Below are 16,916 nucleotides of genomic sequence, written 5' to 3'. Positions count from 1 at the left end.
CTAAACTTTCTTCTTGAGTCTTGAATTCTTCTTGATTCTTATCTTAAACACTTGAATTGATCTTTGATTCACTTGAGTTGTTCTTTGATTGATCTTTGAGATTTTTGTCATCTCCTTTGTCATCATCTTTTGTTATCATTGTTATCATCGAAACACCTTTGAATCACCTTTGATTCACCATGAAGCTTTGCTTCTACACGATCATAGTCCTATTGTGATGAAGATGGTAGATTCTGTGGTACCCGCCCACCATGTTAATGGGAACTAATATGTCCTAATGGATCTGTTTAAGGGGTAACAATCTCATGAGGAGTAGTCTGAGGCATAGTTGCAACAACCAAAGGAGGAGTAGAAGGCTTCATAACATAGAGCTCTGAGACAACCACCACCACCACTATCCGCATTTGACATAGAGACACTTTTTGGGTGGTTGGATGGCATGCTAACTCACTTTGATGAGTGCTTTGCTACTCAAGATGTATGGATTACCAAGCCACAGAGATGGAGTTCTTGAGACAGGTGCAAGACTGCTTCTTTTAGGGTCCACCTTTGACTTGATGAGGTTTTATATTGTTTTTCTTTTCATTTTTTTCAGTTTCCAATATTTATTTTTTAGTTTGCTATTTTAGTTCTTTTATTAGTTCCATTTCAGCTTTTCATTTTGTTTTGTATTTATTTCAAATACATTGATGGCACTGCATTGTATAAGTGTGGGGAAGGGTACCATTATCGCTTTTCCAACTTGAGATATGAAATATGATATGACTCTTTGCATTTGTTTTGATTCTTGTGATTGTGATATGATAATTTTCTTCTAGTTTAGATATTGTGTTTCAGAGAGCCTCCATTAAAAAACATTATGGGAAAACATAAGTTGCATTGGGATAACATGAATTTTCTTAAGGGAGAAGCATCAACATAAAATTTTGTAGATTTTCCTCTTTGAGTTTCCTTAAGATATATGAGTACTTGAGTTGATAATTATCTTTTGGTGTGTGTGATTAATCCTTTCAGTAACATCCCTTTTGTATTCTGTTTTGACATGCATATCCTTGAATGATGCTTGAAATTTTCTTAATGTTGAGGCATAGATAGACATTCTTGTGAACCCAAATTTTTTTAGAGAATTTCCCCTTAGTTTCCTAAGTTGAGCCCAATTGAATAATTTCTTTGATACCTAATTTGTATTGAATTAAAATTGTGACAATGTGAAAAAAGGCAGGGGAATTGATACTAATTGTGCAGGTTGTGCCAATTAAATGCAAAGTGAATTCCAAACTCCTTCAATATATATATATATAAATGACCCAAGTTCAATAAAAAGAGAAAAGGAGGAAAAGGAATGGGAATCATAGTGAATAAGGTCGGTGAAAATGAAAGGTGGAGGTTCCCTTAAACCTTGAGTTAATTGTTATTGAAGCCCTTTGGTTGCCTTTTCCTTTTCGTATGTACCTTACATTACAAGCTTGACCCCATTACAACCTGAATTGCCTCACTTGTTTGGAATTTTATGGTGTCTATTAGAGTTGAGTTGATTGATTAACAAAATTGTGAATATGTTTGCTGAATTGTGATTTGAGTGTTTCTTGTTATTTGATACCATTGAGAGATTGTGAGAAGAGTGAACCAACATCTCTTTGAGATTATTGTGCAAGTATAGTTAAGCCTAATGGATTCCTTGAGTTATTTTGTGTGACTTGATGTGCTAAATTTTTTACAAGAAAAAGTACAAGGAACTTTGTTACATAAGACTTGATTAAGAGAATTTGTTTAATTTGTATATGAGAATTAGAACAATTGCTTGAAGGCAAGCAAAACTCAAATGTGGGGAGGTTGATAAACCGGATTTTGATTTCCTTTTTATGTGTAGTTCTAGGCCTATTGTGTGCATTTATGATATAAATTGTTGGCAGAACTCACATTTTATACTAGTTTTGTTAGACAGGTGATCATAAAGTATTTGAAGAGAAAGGACTCAAAAACTAGCCAAAATCTGTTAAAGCTAGACTTTGACCATTCATCACGACCTTGATCAACCATCATGGTTGTGATCAACTTAGGCATCATCAAGGATGTGTTAATTTCATCAAGGGTCAACATTGGAAATTCCTCAAGGCCTTGATCATTTCATCAAGGTCATGATCATTCATTAGGGCCTTGATAGATTGATCATGACACAACACAAATCTAGATCCAAAAAACCATCATGACCCAAATCAATTCATTAAGGCCATGATCAAAACGCATTGACAATCACTTATCATGAGGCTATAAATAGATTATTTTATACTTTAGGTTTTAACTTTTACTCTTGTATGAAATTTTGAAATCTGAGAGAGCGAGAGCATTGTGTAAGAGTCCTTAATCCCAGTGAAGTGTGGAGATCACAATTGGGAACATTCCTCACCCAGATTTCAACCCTCTTGGTATGTTTGTGCTTCTTCTTTGGATTTCTAGTGTATTCATGGCACTGAGCAGCTAGTCTCTCTAGTCTAGAGATTATGATGTAACCTACCTTAAACCATTTCCTCACCCGGATTTCAACCCTCTTTCTCACTTTTAATTTCTATTTGGAAACGATAGTCCTAATACATAATTGATTGAATAGTAGTGACCATCTCCATGTAATTGGTAGAATTAGAAAGAGAGGGTTTTATACCAGACTGCATGGAAAAACTAGTTGGATAATCTTCGATAGGTTATTTAGGAAACTGACTAATCATCCTAGTCATCAGTCTTAATCCTTTGAATTAAATTAATACATCAATTGTCAATTTAGTATTAATTAAGGCAAAGAGCATTATTAGACCACTATCAATGACTAATAATTGACTTTGGAAAGTCAACAATCAACAATAGTGACAATCTTGTTAAAATTAGAATTGGAAGAATTGATGCAATCTTACCTTGCAAAGGCATTGGATAGAAGACTCCAAGAAGATTGGGCTAAAGATGCAAGAGAAGGCCCTAGGGTTCTCATGAGCCTTAGGGTAGATTTCAGGCCCATGGGCTAAGTATGAGCCCGCTTATCTTTGTACATATTAGATTAAGGTTTCATTATTTTTTTAGCCTTTTATTTAGGGCTCCATAATATAGGTAAGGTACCCTAGAAATGTACGATTTTTCAGCACTTGTATTTTAGGGCACCTAGACTAGTTTTTGTTGTAGGAGTAGTTTTGTAATTTCACATGCATTAAGTGAATATTTGTTATGTGTGGTTGGAAATAAATTTAATTGAATTGGGAGAAGCACAATCCAATTAAATTTTAGAGGGGGAGGCGAGCATTTTCTTGTTACATTCCATTGTCACATCATATAGTCACACTTTGTGCATGTCCTTCATGCTTTACATGTCTCATGACACCTAAGCACACTTAGTGGAGAATCTTGGACTTGATCTCGGATTAGTGGGCTGAACCATAGATAAAATTCAATAATCATAATTAGTGACATTTTGGCTCCAAAATTTGGCTCCACAAATTCAATTTCAAATTCAAGTGAAATTTGAATAGAAATTCAAATTTTCCTCCAATTTTGTGTGACACTTAGTCTATAAATAGAGGTCATGTGTGTGCATTTTTTTCAACTTTGATCATTTGAGAATTAAATTTCAAAGTTCAGACCTCTTTTGAGGCACAAAATTTCGTGCTCCTTCTCTCCCTCTCCCTCCATTCATCTTCTCCTACCTTCAAGCTCTTATCTATGACTTCCTATGGTGGTGAGCTTCTTCTAGACTCATCTTCTTCTTGAAGTGGAGTCTCCTCTCAACTCTTCTTCTTCTCCATTCTGCTGCCATTAAAATTCAAGAAGCAAAAGACTCCATTGATGAAGAAGATCCAAGGCCTACAAGCTCCAAAGTGAGCTACGTCATGTGGTATCAAGAGCATCTTCATCTAGGTGATGTTCCTTTGCTTCTTCTTTCTTTTTGTTTGATCAATTCACTTTAAATCCTTTTTATTCATCTTATTTTCCATGTATATCCTCCATTGTCTTGTGATTTGGTGCAGTTTAGAGTAGATTCAAAAAAATAAACCAATTAAATCTTTGATCTACACTTGTTCTTGCATTTCTATGGTTCAAATTTTATAGATCTACTCTTGAATCATGTTTTTGTATTGATTTTAGGTTCTATCATTTTTCAGTCATAATCTTCTTGTTCTGAACCTTTAGATCTAAATTTTCTTCCAAAATATTGATTAGAAAAAAAAAACATAAAAATCTAAGTGTAAATCACTTAATCCATGTTATCTTAGAGTCATGTTTAGTCATAATAATTGTCACATTATGTTCTATGTTTATGTTGAATTTTTATTTTGTTGATAGAATTCTAGATACATTTGTTCATGTATTATTGTCATTCTTAGCCTATCTTTTTAATTTTGAGTCTAATTCATGCTTGTTATTTAGTTCACAACATGTTCTAAATCAATTCCTAGAAGTAATCTTGTTGTTGAACTTTTTTTTGTTTTCTAAGTTTCCTACATGATGCCTATGATGAAGTTGCGTTGTGGTACTGAGTTGTGACTGGATTTGTGAATCAAAATAAGTCTTAAGCTCTCTTGAATTGTGTTATTCATGATAATTGAGCATAAGAAAACACAAATTGTAACTATCCAAGCCTTAAGCAACATAAACACTACTCTTGATTTCTAGGTTGAAATCGTTGGTGTTGGCAGCTTGAACATACGAACTTGTATAAATTACTGGAAATTGGTCACTACGAAGTTTGAGCTGAAGTTTTTACAGAATTTTCTGGACGTCTGTACCAAAATTATATAAAAAAAATAACCAAGTGATTTGGATAAAAGTAAAAAATAATAAAAATCACACAAGTTGGCAGAAAAATCAGTATCCAGGAAAAAAAAGTGAAAGGGAAGTGTGCTTGTTGTTTTGGCTCGAAATTTGTTCTATAATTGGTGCCTATTTTATACCAATTTTAGTTATGAAATTTCAATTGAAAATTATTGTGAAAAAAGTGCCAAAACTAGAGGTTTCTTGAGTCTTTTTTTTTTTAGTTTTTCTACTCTACTCTAGAGCCATTCTAGGTTTCTCTTTGAGTCCTAGCTTGATTTTTTGTGCTTTTCATTGCTTTAATTGTTGAATAATCCTTGAAAATTTGTCTTGTTAAAAATCTATTGGTTTAGCTTTCATTTCATTTTTTTAAGTTTTTAGTTATTGCTTGTCTCTTTGTTTCCTTGTTTGTGAGTTTCCATATAGGGAATTGGAAAGGAGGATTGGTGCCATCCCTTGAAGAATTTGAGTCAAGAAGAAAGGGGCCAACCACCTTAAGAGCTATTGGACTAAGAAGCACTCCAAGTTGAGTGAATCACCAAAGACAGAACAACCACAAAAATTGAGGACCTTTTTGTAATTTTTTTAATTGAGAATTTACTTACCTTCATTGCCTTCAAATTTTGTAACAAAAAGGCCTTTCATTGGAAGTAAGTTGGGAGCCTCCAATAAGTCACCCTACTTCCATTTGTGTGTAATAATTTTAGGCAATTTTTTCTTAGGATAGTGAGTGTTTTGTTGGGAACCTTAAATGAGGTCATCCAAACACTCTTAGGATCTACCTAGTTTACATTTCTTTCACTTTAATTTCTTGCTTACTTTCATAGTTTATTTTCTTTACTAGCCACACCTAGTTTATCTTATTATTGCATAGTACTTTCTTCTTTCTTATCACGCTTATCTTAAGTTCTTTAGGAACCTTAGCTTTTACCATTTTTTATAAACCCCCAACAAGAAAGAACCACAACTTAGGAACCAACATGAGTCATCATTCATCTAGTGTTAATGGCGAGGGTACTAGTCATAAGGACCCTCTATCTAGAATCTTAGATGAGTTGAGTTCCCTCAAGTTATGGAAAGAAAAACTAGAAAGAAAAGAAAAAGGAAAAGAGAGGGTAAAAATAAATCAAGATGAGAGGGAACAAATAAGGGAAGAAGAAAGAAGGAAAATACTAAAAGAGTTAAGAAAAGAAAAACATGTCTCCTATAGTAGTCATAACTCTTGGAAGAGCCTAAGTATAGCACTTCGTGATTATTATGAAGGAATACATAGGTCACATCTTAGACCTCACTCCCATAGGAGAGAAAAGGAAAGAAAGCCTCAAGAGGCTAACATTAACCTCCCTTACTTCCACGCGAAGGACAATGTAGAAGCTAACTTAGACTGGAAAATAAGGGTAGAGCAACAACTTAAAATGAAGTCTACTTCAAAATCTTATGGCTCTCACTCTTATCCAAAGAAAGACCAAGGTCAAGGCATCTTAGGGGTGACACCTTCTAAGCCCAAAGATGATAAGGGGAAGACAATAGAAAAGCAACCCCTTAAGGCTAGTATGCAAGAGAAGACTAGCTCCATGAAGGGCTTTAAATGTCTTGGAAGAGGACACACTACTTCTCAATGCCCCACCAAGAAAACCATGATTATGAGGGGCCAAAACATTTATAGTGGCCAAGATGAGGCTACTACTTCACCTTCCTCTAGTGAAAGTGAAGAAACAAAAGGGAAAGAATCTAGTGAAGAGATCTACCACCAAGAAGAATGACAACCTTTAATGGTTAAGGAGAAGTGTAAGGAGGTAAGTGTCTCCTCCAAGAGGTTAGCTAAGAAGGAAAGGCATTTTGAAATAAGACAAATATGGAAGAAATTTCCCCTCTTAGACAACCTCCACATTTTCTCCTTTGTAAAAAGACACTTGTTAGCATTGTCACACCTCTTGGGCTTGAGTTTATTCCTCAAGTAAATGAGTTATTGGATGAGGGTTTGGTTCGCAAGAGTTTAAATTCTTGTGCTTTGCTGGTGCCCAAAATAGGTATTATTAGGCACCAAATCCCTAAACTAGGTGGTATGATGAATGTTTTGAGTGGTGTAACCCTCTTTTGTAAAATCACTCGTGCACCCAACATCTTCATGATTTGTGTACATAGGGACTCATTAGCTAGGTTTGTTCTTATTTTTAGTTTCAATACAAACTTAGGTACTCATATGGGACACCTTAGGTTTGTCATACTTTTTGGTAGGAATAATCAACATGAAAATACAAAAAAATGTATGTTTTATTGCATTACTTTTCTTAATTTTTTAAATAGTCATCAAGGGGTTCCCATGAACCCTAAGAGAATAAAGGTCATTCCTGAGTGGCCCACTCCACCAAGTATAAGAAAAATTTGGGGCTTCCATGACTTAACAAACTTTTACAAAAGGTTTGCCCCATATTTTTTCTGTACTTGTAGCACCACTCATTGAGTTGGTGAGGAACCATGTTCCTTCATGGGAAGATGCCTAGGAAATGGGTTTTCAGACCTTACCTTACTTCAACATACCAAACACCAGTAATAAATATGTTTTTGTTCTTTTTACAAGTGTTGAGGAAAAAAAGCCTAGAGTTTCAAGAACCTCGGGATTTGAGGTCAAATCCTTTTCAAGGGGGAGGGAATGATGCAATCCTACCCCGCAAGAGCATTGGATAGAAGACTTCAAGAAGATTGGGCTAGAGATGCAAGAGAAGGCCCTAGGACTCTCATGAGCCTTAGGGTAGATTCCGGGCCCATGGGCTAAGTATGAGCCCGCTTATCTTTGTACATATTAGATTAAGGTTTCATTATTTTTTTGGCCTTGTATTTAGGGCTCCATAATATAGGTAAGTTACCCTAGAAATGTAGGATTTTTCAGCCCTTGTATTTTAGGGCACCAAGACTAGTTTTTGTATTATGGGTAGTTTTGTAATTTCATATGCATTAAGTGAATATTTGATGTGTGTAGTTGGAAATAAATTTAATTGAATTGGGAGAAGCCCAATCCAATTAAATTTTAGAGGGGGAGGTGACATTTGTTTGCTACACTCCATTGTCACATCATATAGTCATACTTTGTGTATGTCCTTCATGCTTTACATGCCTCATGACACCTAAGCATACTTAGCGGAGAATCTTGGACTTGATCTTGGATTAGTGGGCTGAACCATAGATAAAATTCACTAATAATAATTAGTGAAATTTTGACTCCAAAATTTGGCTCCACAAATTCAATTTCAAATTCAAGTGAAATTTGTGTGATACTTAGGCTATAAATAGAGGCCATGTGTGTGCATTTTTTCAACCTTGATCATTTGAGAATTAAACTTCAAAGTTTGGACCTCTTTTGAGGCACAAAATTTTGTGCCCCTTCTCTCCCTCTCCCTCCATTCATCTTCTCCTACCTTCAAGCTCTTATCCATGGCTTCCTATGGTGGTGAGCTTCTTCTAGACTCATCTTCTTCTTGAAGTGGCGTCTCCTCTCAACTCTTCTTCTTCTCTATTCTGCTTCCATTAGAATTCAAGAAGCAAAGAACTCCGTTGATGAAGAAGATCCAAGGCCTACAAGCTCCACATGGAGCTACATCAAGAATTGGTTGTCTGAAATCATAATCCCTGGATATTCATCTCGTATGATCTTTCACATTATCTTGTTTAGATTCAATTTTGCATTAGATAATTACTCATCAATCATATCTTAATTTCAAATTATTTCTTCAATTAATTAGTTACAAAATATATTGTTTTGGGAACACAATTAGTCCTTTGGGTTCGATATCTAGACTTTTAGTCCTTGATATTACTACGTAGGATAGACTTGCCTTTGTGCATTACTTACTTTATGCATCAACTATCTTTTTAGTGCCTAAACCTTTTAAAATTTATGTTTTTAGTCCTTGAACTTTTTATGTCTATTTTTAGAACTTTTTTTTTCATCCTTACTTTTAGTTCTTTAAATTTTTTTCCTTCACTACTTTTAATCCTTTTAAGGAACTAAAAGTAAGGCTGGGAAAAAATATAAAGGAGTAAAAATCAGGACGAAAAGAAGTTAAAGGACTAAAAAAAGATAAAAAAAAGTTAAGGGACTAAAATCAAAACTTTTAAGAAGTTCAAGGACTAAAATAATTGTAAATCCTTTATCAAAATTTGATTGTAAATTCGATCACTAGATAGTTAACAAAATTGACTAAAAAATGTCATTTAGTAATGTATTTAGCAACATGTTGCAACAACACATACCAAATGCTAAATCAATCAATAGATCATTATATGTAATTAATTTAAAAAATGGGTAATCAATTGCAAAGTTTGTGACCATTAGCGACTATTTTTTCCGGTTACCTAAAGTTGATTTCTATTTTTGTTCTTTCTTATAGTGTCAATAGTAAAGTTGTAGAATGCCACTAAAAGCAAAAGGAAAATTTTAGGGTTTACCTCACCCTAAAATCTATACAAGTGATGGCTCTAACCTAGGAGACAAGTATTTTAAGGAAAACTCTTGATGGACAAGCATTGTGATCCATTCTAAACAAAAGACCAATAATCATACAATAACCTCATTTGCTAGGATACCACTCAATCCATCAAGGAAAAATAAGATCTCATAATCCTCCAACTATTAGATACATCGATCCTACGTGACAAATCACCTAATTTTATGTAGGAAAGGATTGAAACACAACTATATAACAAGGTAGTTGCCAACATTAATTTTAAGCATACACTAAGGCTATTTTTGATAGAATTAGTTGAAAAGGTAACTAATAGCTGATAACTGAAAGTTAGAAGCTGAAAAACTAACTTATAAGTATTTGGTAAAATTAGTTATTCAAGTAACTGGAAAGTATAAAATGATAAAAAAAATAATAAAATTATGATTTATTTAAAAAAGACAACTAGAAAATTAGATACATATATTGAGGATAAAAATATAAAATATTAGAATTTACTGTTTTAAAAAATACTGCTTTAAACAGTCTTTCAAAAAACATTAAAAACTATTAAAAATGTTTGATTACCGAATAGTCAAATAAATTTTTCAGTTAATAAAAAAGTTAAAAACTAACTGAAATGTCAAACATAACTCTTTGACACAGCAAGAAGACTTGAGCTCAAGTTAAAAAAAAAAAAAGATCAATGTTCCTATCTAACTTAATCCTCATGGGTTTCTCTATACAAATCTACTTCATACCCAAACTAATATCTCACCGAAATGCTTTCATCTTTATTAATTTAATCATTCTTCATTAGCAGAAAAGGATATAATTATAGTAACAATAACAATAGTAAATTATTGAAATGTCTTAAACACTATCCGCGAAGATAAATTACAGTTTGGGGCCAAGATAATTTCAACGCTATTGGTTACAATAGGAATAAATGAATGAATCATGAAAGGTGGGTGCAGCCTAATTAATGTGAATTGTGAAAGCTCGACCTACTCAGTACAATGCAAAAATGTTCAAACCACATACATTTCCCATTTCAAGAAAGTTCTAATTCACAAACTTGTTCATAACAATATTTAATAATTACCAATAATTTAAGTGTTACATAGTAAACAAACAATTATATTAATTATGTTGATAGAAATTTAACTTTTAATAATCTGTTAAGAAAGACTTTGTTAGAAATTAATTTACTACCTTCGGTAGTCTCTCTCCTTAGAAAAAAATTATGTTAGCTTTACACTAAAAATAAAATTTATTAACTAAAAATTCAGGTTGATTAATATCTCAGACTGGATCTTGCTGATTTTACGACGTGAAATGTGTTGGTTCTAGTCGGGCAGTAAGGGCAGAAAGTTTACGGAGAAGTAGTGTAATTAATTATTTGCATTAAATTATTTTTTTATAAATAATAAAATTATTATATCTTAATCAAATATTTCACGTTAAAATTTTAAATGTATAATTATGTTAAATATTCTTTTTTTTTTCAGTGCAACTCTTCTTCCCTACTATCAGATATGTCCCTCCCAAATCCCAATCATATCCCATTGTACGAGTGACCAAATTCAATTCTTCATATGTATCTGTCTGTATATACATACACTCTTGGGACACGTGCTGACTTTTTTCTTCCTTTCTCTCTCCCTCTTGAGGGATACTACAAGTACAAGTACAACACAATTAGTCCAAAAACATCATAAACATAAATGAGGTGATGGGAGAGAGAGATTCCGTGCGTGGAAATATTTGAGCTGTAATTGAAAATCTCCCTCTCTTTCCTCCTTCTTTCTTGCTTCACATCTTTTCACTCTAAAGAGCCTATAAATACCTCAAATGTTCAACTTTTTTTGTCACACAACGCATACCACCTTATTCATCTTTCTTCTTCTTTCACCATTCACCTACAACTACAACTACACAAGCCAGAAGAACCTACTCACACTAAACCAAACCATTAGACATGGAACTCAGCACGATGTTGTTCTTGTTTGTTTCTTTCCTAACCATTCTTTTCTCTAAATCACTCATTAAATTTTTCTTCTCTTCCAAAGGTAGACAATTGCCACTTCCTCCTGGGACCATGGGTTGGCCTTACATAGGAGAAACCTTCCAAATGTATTCTCAAGACCCAAATGTTTTCTTTGCCACAAAAATCAAGAGGTTCATAACATTTCTTTTGTCATTTTCATCAAACTTGTTCATGAAAATGACTTCTTGTCTTAACATACTATTATGTACTATTTTGGTACTTGGGATTGGGGTTAATTGTTCATTCGTTTTTTATTTTTTTTTGTTCTTTCAATAGGTATGGCTCTATATTCAAGTCACACATTTTGGGTTATCCTTGTGTGATGATTTCTGACCCGGAAGCAGCAAAGTTTGTACTGAACAAAGCTCAACTCTTCAAACCAACATTTCCTGCTAGCAAAGAGAGGATGTTGGGGAAGCAAGCAATTTTCTTTCACCAAGGAGCATACCATGCTAATCTTAGAAGGCTTGTTCTTCGCACCTTCAGGCCTGAGGTCATCAAAGACAAAGTCTCATACATTGAATCCATTGCCCAAAGTTGCCTCAAATCATGGGAAGGAAAAATGATCACAACTTTCCTTGAAATGAAAACCGTGAGCCTTTCAAACCAGAGCACAAAACAGAGCAAAATCCTCTGTTTCTCTCTTCATCTACTAAAAAAAATGAAAATAAAGAAGCCCTTGTTGAATTTTGTCATTTTTTTACCAAATAAAAAATGGGTTCTTAACTTCTTCGTTGTTGTTATCTTATGCAGTTTACCTTCAATGTGGCCCTGCTTTCAATTTTTGGAAAAGATGAGAATCTCTATGGGGAGGATCTGAAGCGATGCTACTACACCCTCGAGAGAGGGTACAATTCAATGCCTATAAACCTTCCAGGAACACTGTTCCACAAGGCCATGAAGGCAAGGAAAGAGCTTGCACAGATCTTGGCTCAAATCATCTCAACAAGGAGGAATATGAAGCAAGATCACAATGACTTGTTGGGCTCGTTCATGAGTGAAGAAGCAGGACTCAGTGATGAGCAAATAGCAGATAACATCATTGGTCTTATTTTTGCTGCTCGCGACACCACTGCCACCGTACTTACGTGGATTGTTAAGTACCTTGGTGAAAACACCAGTGTCCTAGAAGCAGTAACTGTAAGCATATGCCTCCTAACTTTTTTGTCTTGCAAAATCTCCAATTATTTTTCAGTTTAGTGCTTATTTAACTTAATTTAATTTATAGTAAGAAATGAGCCTCCCCAACTATTGCTAACAACAAAATAATGAGCAATCTGGTATATTCACGTTACCAGCTCGTTTAATTTAGAGCATATTAATTTACCTCTAAATTAAACTAGTAAAAAATTATTTTTGTTGTTACTAGACATTTAATTTAGAATTTAGTTTAAACCTTTTATGACAAATAAAGGGAACTAAGTTATAAAATCTGGCATGTGGCTTGGTTTGGTACCTTAAAAAGTTGTTGGTTGTGACTTTACAGGAAGAGCAAGAGTCGATATTAAGGGCCAAGGAAGAAAGTGGAGAAGAAATGGGTTTGAATTGGTCAGACACAAAAAATATGCCAGTGACATCCAGGGTCATACAAGAGACTCTAAGAATTGCATCAATTTTATCTTTTACATTCAGAGAAGCTGTAGAGGATGTTGAATTTCAAGGTCAATAACCAAATCTGATAAAGATACCCTCTTTTCATTATTAATAATATGCCAGAAGGATTCCTCTCTTTTCCTTGTTTGTGATTTTGTGTTGGGGACTACTTTTTTATTTTTTTTATTCAGGGTATCTCATACCAAAAGGGTGGAAAGTATTACCACTTTTTAGAAACATCCACCATAGTCCTGACAACTTCAAAGAGCCAGAGAAGTTTGATCCTTCAAGATTTGAGGTAATTATTTAGCAGAAGTTATGCAATCCTTACTTTCCTTTATTTTTTATATACTTTACTATTCATATCATACCTACGTGTTTCTGAGCTCAGACTCTTAACAGATTCTGTTAAATAATTTTGCTAGGTTGCTCTAAAACCCAATACTTTTATGCCATTTGGCAATGGGACCCATGCATGTCCTGGCAATGAATTAGCTAAGTTGGAGATTTTGGTGTTTCTACATCACCTCACCACAGAATACAGGTTGGCAAACTAGATTATTACTAAATACAATCTAATTTCAACCTTTTTTTTGGTATTAATTGCAACCTTTTTCAGTAGTATGCACTCATAGGAGGCATATTCCAAAATTAGAATGTTTTGAATATTTCTCAGTGTAAGCTGCTATTATTTTGGTGCAGGTGGTCTTTGATCGGAGCAAAAAATGGGGTTCAATATGGCCCTTTTGCGCTTCCACAAAATGGATTGCGCATCACACTATATCCCAAGAAATAAATATGATGAAGATAAAAAGTGGAGGCACACTAACTATGGCATGGAAGCAACTTGCTAAATGGAAATAATGCTTCCAAAGATATTTGAATTTGTTAACCTAGAGAAGGTGATGAATGAGACCATATATTAAAAAAGGGAGAGCAATTTTTTCCTTTATTTTTTGGCCAGGAGACAATCAAAGAGGAATTCTTGAGATTATCATACACAGAGGGAGGGAAGGCAATTGTACAAATGAGGTCTCAGCCAGATATTCATCATATTTTTCACTTAAATATATTTTTATCCTTTTGATAAATATTCGATTTTTTATTTGTTTCTTAATAAATTTTTGTTTTGAATTGAGTCCTTAATAAAATAACACTTTTATTTTTTATCCTTAATATTTTATTTTTATTTCCTGATAAATTAAAAAATTTTGTGTTCACTTCCTAATAAATTAATCAATTTTATTTTAGTTTGTATTAATAACAAAAAAGAAATATTTATTATGAAACAAACATAAAATTTATTAATTTATTAGGGGTTAAAAATAAGTGTCAACGATAAAAACAAAATTATTATTTTATTAGAGACATCACAAAACAAAAATTTATTAGAAAACAAATATAAAATTATTAGAGATAAAAATATATTTGACTATTTTTTTGGTTTACAGCTTTTCTTTTTCATTTACCACTTCTCACTGTTACATTTTTTCCTTATACAAGCTGCAATGAAGTATGAAAAGCTAGCAAACATAGTAACAAGTTTCTATGTTTCCTTCTCTGGATAAGAAATTCCAATAACAATGTACCATACTAGATCAACTATTAAGAAATTAATTTATATATCTAGTACGTAATTAATGCATTTCACAAGTATTTATGAATATACATAATACACAAAAAGGGAAAGAATATTTTTTTTAAAAAATATTTTACTGATTATAAAATATAAAAAAATCAAAATAGAAAGATCATCTGTTTGAAATTTTTAAATTTGAAACACTATAAAAGTGTTTAATTAATAAAGTATTGTTTTAATAATGATATATAAATATTTTATTATAATTAATTTTGATTAAAATATGTAAATATCAAATAACATAATTATAAAACTAAAATTCTCATTTGATTAAATTACTAAGGGTTAAATATGTTTTTTTTCTTCTTAAATGCAATTTTAGTCTGCATATTTTTTAAATCTGTAATTTTGGTATTCTATTTTAAAATAAAGACATTTAATCTTTATATTTTTAAAATTTTATAATTTTAGTTCTCCTATTTTAAAATGGAGACATTTTGTTAAACTAAAACCTGTTAAACTAAAACTTGTTGATTGTTAAGAGTTTAACATTTACTAGACATGGATTAAATAAATAATCTTGTCTCATATCACTAAATTTGAGTCATATCAAGTTAATATCTTCCTGATCACTTTTTTGAATTTTAAAGGAAAGACCAAAATGATGAATTTTACAAAATTGAGAGACTAAGTGTCTCTATATTAAAATAGGAAGAAAAAAATTATGAATTTTGAAAAATATGAGAACTAAATGTCTTTACTTTAAAATAAAAAATAAAAAATATGAATTTTAAACAAAAAGGGAGACTAAAATTACATTGAAACCTTTTATCTTAAAAAAACCAAATTTAGTTTTAATCTTTAATTTTTCCCCCCAATAGTTTAAGTCCTCATATTTTTTAAAATAAAGTTGAAATTGGGACTAATGATAAAAAACTATGATTTTAAAAAATATAAGAACTAAGGAAAGATTTTATCAAATCTATAGGTACTTAAATCATGATTTTTTTTAAATGTAGCGATTAAGATTAATTAGAACAAATCTTTAGGAAACAAAATCATGATTTTTAAAAATACAAGGACTAAGATCAATTTTGATCAAATCTTGACATAAAAAATGTATTTTATCATAATAATAAGGCTTAATATATAATTTTCATCCTTATATTTTAGTGTTTTTTTGTTTTTGTATTTTTTTTGTGCTATAATTCATGCAAATTATATTTATTTTATTTTTTGCATGTCCGGTCAGTTTTCATTACAAAAATGATGACATGAAAAGTAGACTAATGACGACATCATGTTGCATCATCACTTGATGATGTCATCACGACATCAACATGGGATGTCACATTATCATTGACCTACAAGTACAAAAATCAAAATAATATAATTTATAGGACTAACACAAAAAATGACATATTTGTAAGGACAAAAAAATATTTAATTTTTAGTTAATAAAATAAATAATTTAATATTAATTTATTCACATCTCAATTGCTACAACCCTTCTACCTTCAAACTCTTTTTTATATCCCTCTCTTCTCTTCAATCTTCCATCAAGTTCCACCCTTTAGTGCCTTCCTCACACTCTTCACTGCCTAAAGCAATTGTGATACAATGATAGCAGTAATGAAGGTGACAATAGAGACAATGGTGGTGGTGACAACAACAAGAAAAATGATGATGTTATTGGTGGCGACAATGATAATAGTGATTGGCAGAAGTGACATTAGTAATGGTGGTGGTGGTCGCAACAATGTAGCAATGGTGGTTGCCACAACGATACTGTAGTAATGGTGACAATGACAATAACGATAAGTCATTTTTTATAGTAGGATTCACAAAAGCTTGGTGATGGTAAGTGTATCACATTAAGGCATAAAAAAGGATAAATTATCAGGACGAAAATAATAATAATAATAATAATAATAATAATAATAATAATGTTTCTTAATGCACTTTTCATTTTTTTAATATTGAGTGGAAAAAAATTGATTCTGGATCAGAGATCACAGATGTCCCTAACACACTGGGTCAGAAACTAATTTCGCTCATTGTATGTGATTGTCATTGTGCAATGAAATTTTGCACATGGAAAAAATGAAACACAAATTCTCTTGCTAAATAAATTATTATCTCACATGTAAATACAGTGGGACTTTATATTATTAGGTTAATCCTATAGATTAATATTGAATAAATCTTTAAGAACTAAAAATATATTTTATCTTATTAATAATTGAGAGTTTCTATTTCCACTTTCCTTTTTTCTAGTAAACTATTCTTTGTAATTTTCTTTTACCAAATACCCTGGGTTCCAGAAATCAATATACTTTTCTTTTACCCAATGGTGATTTGCAATTAAGGGTTAGCTTGGGTGAGAGAACCACTTGAAACCATCGTGCCTTCAAATCTTCATTGACCAAGCGAGGAAACATGTATTGATCAATTTGTTTTT

At 32.2% G+C, this 16,916-nt stretch overlaps 1 protein-coding gene across 1 annotated transcript; it reads left to right on the top strand.

Moving 5' to 3' along the window:
- Positions 1–10,951: 10,951 nt before the first annotated feature.
- LOC100807446 (abscisic acid 8'-hydroxylase CYP707A2) lies at positions 10,952–13,967 on the top strand. Its single transcript, XM_003547823.4, has 7 exons — positions 10,952–11,414; positions 11,560–11,875; positions 12,037–12,423; positions 12,770–12,944; positions 13,068–13,174; positions 13,302–13,420; positions 13,579–13,967. The coding sequence occupies exons 1-7, from the start codon at positions 11,215–11,217 to the stop codon at positions 13,670–13,672; spliced, it is 1,398 nt and encodes a 465-aa protein (XP_003547871.2). The 5' UTR covers positions 10,952–11,214; the 3' UTR covers positions 13,673–13,967.
- Positions 13,968–16,916: the final 2,949 nt, after the last annotated feature.

This window comes from Glycine max, chromosome 16 (assembly GCF_000004515.6).
Source record: "Glycine max cultivar Williams 82 chromosome 16, Glycine_max_v4.0, whole genome shotgun sequence".
In the NCBI taxonomy this organism is placed as follows: Eukaryota; Viridiplantae; Streptophyta; class Magnoliopsida; order Fabales; family Fabaceae; genus Glycine; species Glycine max.
This window is presented reverse-complemented; position numbering and strand designations above follow the sequence as displayed.